Here is a 9,154-nt window from a genome sequence, read left to right as displayed (position 1 = left end):
GAAACGTGCATTGTTCCACAGCCCTGGTGGGAACACACAACTTGGATCACTTCAAAGCAAAATAATTTTTTAAAAAGTTATTCACGTAACCTCTTCGGATTGTAAATTCATGCACCCCAGGCCGCCTGAAGGCTCAAACAAGATTAAAATGGTAATAATTTTTTTGAGTTGATATCTTGGCTCAAGAATTATAAAAAGGACTTGGGTTCTAGGTTATAATAAATCTGTTTTTATTGAAAATCATGACGATGGAGGCACCACATCTGCCCTGAGGTCTGGGGGCCGCAGTCTGTGCTGAGTAGGGTGGGTCCCGGGGTCTGTGATTATCTAGAGGCAATTACACCGGCTGAGTCTTTCCATATCCCCCACCCCACCTCCACAGCTGGGTGCAGGGGGCTGTAGGACACTTCACTGCATGTAGATGTGGTAGGACACTGTGCCAGGCAAGTGGGTCATGATCTACATTCAGCCACCAGCAGCAGTCCATGGGGTGGTCGTGGGTGTAGAGGCTGTCGGCCGTGAGGGCGTGGGTGATGGCAGTGATGATTGGGGAGGGGTGTTGGTGGTGGAGTCACAGCGGCTGCAGTAGGTCTCATCCTGGCAACCTTCTCCTCACAGCAGTCATGGCCGTAGTCCTGGCATACCACACCTGGCAGCTGGGCCCACATCTGCTCAGTGATGGCCGGGACGCACTCGGGGCTGCAGAGGCTGGTGGCGGCGATGCCAGGCTCCACCATGCTTGGGGAACATCTCATAGCATGGGCAGTCCCAGGAGGCCTCACAGCATGGGCAGTCCCAGGAGGCCTCCACCCTGAGCTTGGCCATGCAGTAGGGGGAGCATGCCGGCTGACCACATGCTCCAGCAGGCTGCTGATGTTGACCACATGGCCTGTGGGGATGGGGGGGGTGTGCTCACGTCTGAGCATAGGACCCCCATGCCTATGCATTTTCTACAAGGTTTTCTGCAGCCCGGAGGCTGCTTTACACTGAGTCCCACCCACGGAGTCACCATTCTGTAGACAGGGCCATCTCTCTGCATCCAGGGCACCAGTATCCACTGGAGACCTCCCTGCAGTGGTCATCTGTGCAGGGAAGGCACAGGGGGGATGCGGAGGGGACACCAGCAAGAGGCAGTGTGCATGCCAGGAAGGCAGCAGGAGGCGGCCACGCACAGTGGCTCCGTCTCACCCACTCCCCTCTTCTCCCTTTACCTTTTCTCACCCACTTGTCTCATTAGGTGGGGAGGGGCCAGGCAGGATTCTACACTGACCCCAGACTAGGATGTGGCATCCTGCTGGGTGACTGAGAGTCTCTCCCGGTCCCATCTGTAGATGCTGCAAGCCTGGGCTGGGGGTGGGCTGACCAAGCCCTGTAGCCCCGGGATGTGAAGATGGGAGGCAGTCCCCACAATAGGCGCCAAGGGGGCACCTTTCAGAAACCTCTAAATTCCAAATAGCTGCAGAGGTGGTTGCACTCCTGAGATCTGCTGGTTGCCCTCAGAGGCCACCCAGTCATTGCTGGTCCTTTGGGGGAAGTTTATGGTTCTTACTTTTTCTTTATGATCTCAAGCCATACCTGGTCATGCTCAGGGGCCTACTCCTGGCTCTGTGCTCAGGGGATCATATGGGATACCTGGATCAGGAGCTATACAATCTCTCGTGGCCCCTTCCGTTTTTGAGGGAGGTTCTTGAGAGATCTGAAAGCCCCTTCTGGCTATTCTCGGCCAACACAGCCTGTGGTTCAGTGCCAGGGTCTGAGGGTGTGGGGCTGCTTGGGTCCAGCAGAGTTGAGGACCCCCAGACCACTGTGGGGGTGCCAGGGGCCTTTAGGGGTGCAGTCAGCAAAGCTCAGGATCAGACCTAGGCTGGGGCAGGCCGGGCATGCCCCCTAACTAACTGCCCGACTGTCTCTGGGCCTGGCTCTTTCCCACTTTTCCCAATTGTGATTCTAAGAAGAATAAATTCAGAGCTGGAGACTTGTAGGTCACTTGCTGGCCACTGGCTACTTACCGTGGTTTGGGTGAGGGTTGTTCTCCAAATTTCTAATCTTTCTTTTTCTTTTTTTTTTTCTTTTGTAGGAGTACTGCTATTTATTCTGCCACTGATTAGCTGATTGAATTGGGCATGAACTCCACCTTAATTTTATTATTTATTTTCTTTTTATATTTATTTATTGGGCTGGAGCGATAGCACAGCGGTAGTGCGTTTGCCTTCATGCAGACAACATGGCTGACACGAGTTCGATTCCTCCGCCCCTCTAGGAGAGCCCGGCAAGCTACCGAGAGTATCTCGCCCGCACAGCAGAGCCTGGCAAGCTCCCCGTGATGTATTCAATATGTCAAACACAGTAACAACAAAGTCTCCAATGGAGACGTTACTGGGCCTGCTCGAGCAACTCGATGAACAACGGGAGGACAGTGACAGTGTTTGATTTATTTATTGAATCACTGTGGGAAAAGTTACTAAGCTTTCAGGTTTAAGTCTCGGTCACACAATGATCAAACACCTCTCCCTTCACCAGTACTCATTTTTCACCACCAAGAACCCCAGTATACCCACCCTCCCACCCCTCCAAATGCCTGTGAGGCAGATGATTTCTACTTAACTCTTCTCTACATTGATTACATTCATTATTTCGACAAAAGATGCACCATTATTGTTTAGAATCCCACCCCCCCAAACAATCAGAATCACTGAAAAGGCATTGTGAAATATTTTGTTTTCTATAGCTGGTTATGAGAATCATATAATGTTACACGGCCACGATTTTGGATTTCTGCAAAGAGCCAGATAATTACGAGATTGGTTTCTGTGTGTCTGGTGTTATGGCTGTGCCGGAGAGCTGCTCATGGGGGCTAACTCATGACCTCGTTAGGGCGTGAAGGACGTGCCAGTACCACCCCCTCTTCCCATGAGACTGCAGTTGCCCTGTCACCGCTGGCTCATACCTGGCTTTCCTATAAGCTCTGAGGCAGCGGCCACCTTGCTACCAGGGGGGAAAAAGGCAGAAGGGAGCAACACCCTTTCCCTCTGGGGAGGCATGGCGCCGTAGTTTAATGCATGGTTCATTCACTTTTCTTCTGCAAGCTGCTGGGCTCTGGACTAAGTCAAATTTCTAATCTTGATAATTATTATTCCTTAACTGTTTTCATACCTAATGCTACAATTACCTTTTTATTTATTTTTGGTTCAGGGGCCATTCCTGGTGGTTCTGGGGTTGGGAAGGGGACCAAGTGGTGCTGAGGATGGGACCTAGGGATCCTGTGATGCTCCAGTCCCTGGTACTACCCCTCTAGGCTGCAGCCATCTCATTTCTGACAAGGTACAGGAGCTGCTCAGTGGAGAAACCAAAACCCACCTCACCACATCCCTAACGGACGGCTGACAGGCGCACACAGCTGAATTCCGCGTGACCATTGCTCTAAATTAGGACCCCGGGGTGAGGGGCCCGCTCCAATCTTTAAGTCTTTGCTAGCCTCTGACCTACCCAACTTTCCGAAAATCTCATGTGTCTTCCTGTTGGTTGCCTGGCCCGGCCCAGCCCTGGAGGCCTCTGCAGCCCTGCCCGGTGTTCAGTTCGAAGTACAAATGTAAACCGGGTCAGGGAGGGAGTCTCTTTCCAGCTCACCTTTGGCCCTTTGGCTAAAGGGAAGGAAGGGTTTTGTGGCCCTCAAGATGCCTCAGAGGTTCGCTTCCACCACCTTCCTGTGGGTCTGTCTGATGGTGAACTTCACCTCCCCGAAGGTCGAGGCCCCAGGCCCCAAAGCCCTGACCCTTCAGCTGTGCCTGGACCTAGGCTGACCTGTCACCCCAGCCCCCACCCACTCACCTCCCTCTGCTCATCACTCACCAAACTGTGACCCCTGGGGAGTCAGCCAGAATGAGGGGTCCAGTACAGGTTGGGACCTGGCTTCGTTAGGCCTAGGATGTTTTATCCTAGAATGTTCACTTCACAGCCCGGCCCCATTCCAGTGCCCCCACCTCCCTGCCTGGGGCCCCTGTCTATTCATCCCTGCCTCTGAGCCTTTGCTGGCATTCTCCATCTTGCCAGCAGCGGAGGGACCCCCACCCCCCAACAGTCTTCCAGGCCACGGCCTCTCTGGAGGACCAGGGAGGACCCTGGTGTCCAAGGCCAGCAGCAGAAAGAGGCTGAGCCTAGTCCTGGCCTGGAGTTGGATCAGGCCCGCCCCCACGTTACCAAGATGAGGGCTGTTCCCAAACATGTGTAAGACACGTGGTTCTCATAAAGTAACAAAATAGGAGACTAACATCCAAGAATGGCCAAGATTAGTACCAGGAATTTTGCTCCATGGCTTGGAGGCCAGCCACACATGCTAGGGGAAAAGGGAGCTCAGATAGAGAAGGGAGCACCAAATAAAGGGTGTTGGGAGGATCCTCCCAGGATGGAAGAAGCATGCTGAAAGTAGACTCTAGACCAAACATGACTGCCACCCATTGCCTCTTTTGCAAACCACAACACTCAAAAGGAGAGAGAGAACAAAAAGAGAATGCCCTGCCACAGAGGCAGGGTGGGATGGGGGGCATGGGGAATGGGAGGAATACTGGGACCCATGGTGGTGGAAAATGGGCAGTGGTGGAGGGATGGGTATTCGATCATTGTATAATTGAAACCCAAGCACAAAAATTTGTAAGTCTGCAACTGTACCTCATGGGGTTTCACTAATAAAATTTTTTAAAAAATAATAATAATAAAAAAAGACATGTGGTTCTCTTCCCATCTCCCCACCCACTTGGGGGCCTGGCTGTCACGCCCATGATCTGCCTTCAGGCACCATCTCAGCGCATCAACGGTCTTGATCCAGAGACTACCAGAGGAATTTCAAAACGAATTAGCTCCCTACAGAGATGTCTCTGGACCCCAACCATTTCCAATTTTAGAATTCCAGAAGGATGCAGCCGCTTTCGCAGTCGCGTGACCTCTCATGGTGTTCATAATAAGTAAAAATAAAAAAATAAATTATCTAAAAAAATTGTAAATCTACTACTGTACCTCATGGTGTTTCACTAATAAAAAAAAATAAATAAATAAATTATCTAGCGTTGGCCCCTCGCAGGCAGGCTTGAACAGTGGTGGGAAATTTTGAAATAATGATAGTGGGTCGGTATCATGTTGGTGGGCTTGGTGTCGAAATATTGAATGTAATAAATTAATGTGAACAACCTTATAAATAAAAATTTTTTAAAAAGACACGTGGCTCTTACAGATATAGAAGAGCGGGCATGCAATTTGCTGTTAGCCTAAGAAGTGGCCCTCGAGCCAAGGAAACGGAGGCCCCCAGGAGGACGGACTGATGCCATATCTCTTGCAAGTCAGGCAGAACCGGAGGGGCCATGAGGAGGCCCCCACCGACACACCTGCTTTTGGGATGTGAGCACTGGCCGGGCAGGAGACCCAGAACAGGGCAGCTCTCCCGCTCCCGTGCAGAGACCCTCAGGTTTGGGTTTCCCCAGGCCGAGAAAGCTTCTCCCGGGACTCAGCCCCAGGGACAGTCCCCCTGCCTGTGGACCCCTAGCCCGTGTCACTCTCCCCGTGAATCATGGGAATGAGCTTGGGCGGCTGACAGGGTAATTGGCCTCTAGCTGCCTTCCTTCCGCATTCCCCGAATTAAAGCCTCATCAGCTGACCCCGGGTGCCTCTCCTTCAATTACTGAGAATTAGGACGTTTATTAGGGGAAAGGAAATTGCCGGTTAACCAGGCGCTCTCACAAGTCCTCACTCCCACTCCCTGGGGTGTGTGGGGGGGTGCACACAGAAGTTTCCAGCGCCCAGCTCGCAGCCGTGACCTCGCAGTGACACAGAGGACACTAGCTGGTGTGACAGCAACCCACCCCCCGCTCCGGACCCCTCTGTGGGACTCTTGGCCTCTTTCCGGGGGCCCCTCCTCCTGGTCTCTCTCCCTGCCTCCCCAACAGGAGGTGCTGGGCACGGTGATGCTGCAAACAGCAGGTCCTAGAGAACCTCCTCCCATCTTCCTCACGTGGCCTCTCATGCCACTGTGGCCAGGCAGCCTGGGCACACCAACCCCACTGTCCTTTCTCCATGTCCGGCTGACCACAGTGCCAAGGACTCTGTCCCTAACCTCTCCATTCCCTGCTTCTCTCAGGGACTCTCCAGAAAGTTCCCGGCTCTTGCCAAACCCAGAGTCTCCGCCAGCCCCGTTGCTTTTCTCCCACCCGACACTCTCGTGCCAAGGGTTCCCCACCTCTGTCACCTGTCTCCCACCTGAAATCCCAAGACACAGGGGTCCCCTACCTCCTACCGTGTTGCCCATGATTCCTGTGGGATCACGCCCACCTCTCACACAACCTAACAGCGCCTTTTCTCTGCAGAGGGGGAAGTGGTCATCCCAAGCAGTTCTCAGGGGCTATTTTCAGCCCTGACCAGGCCAGATGGTTCCCTGCTCAGATGCTGTAGTGCCAGGGAGCACCAGGGGCCATGAGATGCCGGGAAAACAACCAGGTGAGCACTTGTCCCTGAGCCCATCTGCAGACCTTCTCCACCTAGAAGCGACACCTGTGTGAGGTGGGGATGGCATGGGGCGTGGGGACACGTGCTTTGCGCCTGCGGCATGCAGCACTGGTTTAGTCCACACATCATGAGCCCCGAAAAGTGATGGGTGTGGCCTAGCACCCCCCCCCCCCCCCCAGGAACTGCAGATCCTGGCACTGAAGGTCTGGCCCAGTTGGCTGAGCACTGCCAGGAGCGGTCCCCTCCCAGGTACCCCTGAGCAATGTTGGGGGACCCCGCCCAGCCCGGTCCCCATTCTCGGTAACTGACCACCCGACACAGCGCGGGACTGGGCCCAGAGGCCGACATTCTGGGTTGTGTTTGGTTTATTTGCGGGTGAGGGTGGGAGGGTTTGGGCCACCGCCAGGCGAGGCTCAGGGCTTACTCCTGGCTTTGTGCTCAGGCTTACTCCTGGTGGGGCTCGGGGGTCCCTAGGACGGAACCTGTGTGTGTGGTAAGTGCCCTGCCTGCTGAACTATAGCTCCGGCCCTCAGCCAACCCTCCGAATCACGTCAGCCCGGCCTGCGGGGGAAGGTGACAGCTGATTTCCTGCCCCTGCCCCAGCCCCAGTGCCAAAGTGAAGGGCAGCAGCCAGCTTGCCGGAACCCGTGGCCTCCGGTGGAAGTTTTCTGCGTGAGTGCCCAGAAACAGCCACCCGCGGAGGGGGCCTGGGTGTTCTGAAGGGCGCCACCTGGTGTCCAGCGTCAGCACTGCAGGGGACACAGCCTTCCACCGGGGGAAGAAAAAGGGGCGGGGGCGCCCCAACCTGGACGACTGGTATTTATTTGATAGCTTTATTTTCCACTTTCCCCTCCAGACCTCACAGTCATTCTCCTCCAAATCCAGCGCTTAAATAAGGTTGTGCCAGCGGTTCCCCACCAACCCGACCCAGAATCAGCTTTTTCCAGTGGAAAAGAAGCTGGAAAAGGTTCACACGTCAGGGGTGGTGCTGGGTTTGTGCGCCCAGGAGGGCTGGGGGTGGGAGGGGGATTCCCGGGAGGATTCTTGCCTGGGCAGGCTTAACTGGCCAAACCAGGACAGGGAATGGCCCCTGGGCCCAGCCCTGGGGCAGCCCACACCTGAGCTCAGGGCTACGGCGACAAATGTCTCTGTGAAGAAGGATTTGCCACCAGGGAGCGGGTAAGGTACCCCTGGGCTGGTGCTCAGGGCCATGGACAGGAGCTGGGTACCACCTGTTAACTGATTCCAAGCACCCCGAGTCTTCTTCGTGAGGGCAGGGAACTGCTCGGGGTAGGATGGGAGGTCACTGGGCTGACAGAAACCATCTCAGTGACAAGAGGCAGTGTTTCTGACCCAAATCCTGGGCCCAACTCGGTCATAGTATTGGGATTCAAACCAGGACTGAAAGATTCCAGAGTCTACACCAGAGTTTCCCCAAGTGGACAATTCCGCCCTCCCTGGGGGTCGCTGAATGATCCAGGGGAAGACACAGCATCTGCCGTGCCACAGCGCTTACCCTTTCTCTTTGCTTAAGGAAGCTGCATTTCCAGGGGGCATGCTGAATGGGTTTTCAGTTTTTATTTGTTTCTTTTATTCTGAACAGAAGGCAATAGGTTCAATAAGTTTGGGAACCTTTGGGGGTTTGGTGTGATTGTACAGCGGGTCGGTCACTTGCTTTGCACGCGGCTAACCAGGGTTTGATCCCAGAATTCCATATGGTTCCCCCATGCACTGCCAGGGGAATAATTTCTGAGTGCAGATCCAGGGGTGACCCCTAAGCATTGCCGTGTGTGCCTCCTCCCCAGCCGCCCCGCCCCATGCCCTGGGTTAGAGCCATAGCACCCGACATGGTCCTTCCCAAGCCCCATCAAGAGTGATCCCTGAGTGCAGAGCCAGGAGCAAGTCCTAACACAGCTGGGTGTGATCCCAAACAAAACAAAAACACATCAAAGGCAAGAAAAAGGAATGTTCTTTCCGGGCACAATTCCCCTGGGCACACGTATCGTTCTACGGCTCTCTTCAGAATACATAATTGTCTTTATCTCCTCCTAGTTGTTTCTAAGTAAATTTCATTCAACAAAAACTATTTTGCTTCATTTAAGAAAAAAAAGCTGTCTTTGACTTGATTCATGGGGGTACAGAGAGGTGCTGAAGCAAGTGACACAAAGGATCCTGCAAATCACTCTGAGGAACCCAGGGGCGACTATGCTCCCTGGAAGCGAGCTGGCACTCACCTGACTCCTGGTACCATCGGCAAAGATCCTGTGGTTGCAGGGACAGAGATGGCAGAGTAAATCAGCAGGGATGTCTGCGGAAGAAAGGAAGTACTGAGCAGGACAGGAGCCATACCCTGGGTCCCCACAACTCAAGACAGCAGCAATGACTGTCCATGTGCCCCCTGATCCCCACCATACACACACACACACACACACACACACACACACACACACACACACACACACACACACTCTGCCCAACCCGTGCCCCTGAGAACACGCAGGCTGGCTGCAGCCTCTACTCTGGGCAGGAAAGAAATATCCACTTTCTTAGAGGACTGGGTCTTGGGCCAGAGAAGCAGCGCGAGAGGGTGAGCACTTGCTCTGCACATAGGAGGCTGCGGGGTCCGTGCCTGGTACCACATGGCCCCCTCAAGTTGGGGGTAACC

General features: G+C 54.1%; 1 protein-coding gene across 1 annotated transcript; it reads right to left on the bottom strand.

Annotated features, from left to right (window-relative positions):
• Window positions 1-408: 408 nt before the first annotated feature.
• Window positions 409-8,740, bottom strand: BDH1 (3-hydroxybutyrate dehydrogenase 1). The gene is given in 8 exon segments (XM_056122042.1): window positions 409-466; window positions 468-553; window positions 556-596; window positions 599-741; window positions 743-863; window positions 866-889; window positions 3,628-3,767; window positions 8,724-8,740. Coding segments are annotated over 8 exon segments (630 nt in total).
• Between the last annotated feature and the right edge of the window lie 414 nt (window positions 8,741-9,154).

This window comes from Sorex fumeus, unplaced genomic scaffold (genome assembly GCF_029834395.1).
Source record: "Sorex fumeus unplaced genomic scaffold, SorFum_2.1 ptg000044l, whole genome shotgun sequence".
Lineage (NCBI taxonomy): Eukaryota > Metazoa > Chordata > Mammalia > Eulipotyphla > Soricidae > Sorex > Sorex fumeus.
The sequence above is the reverse complement of the archived record's forward strand: the minus strand, read 5'-3'. Positions and strand labels throughout refer to the sequence as shown.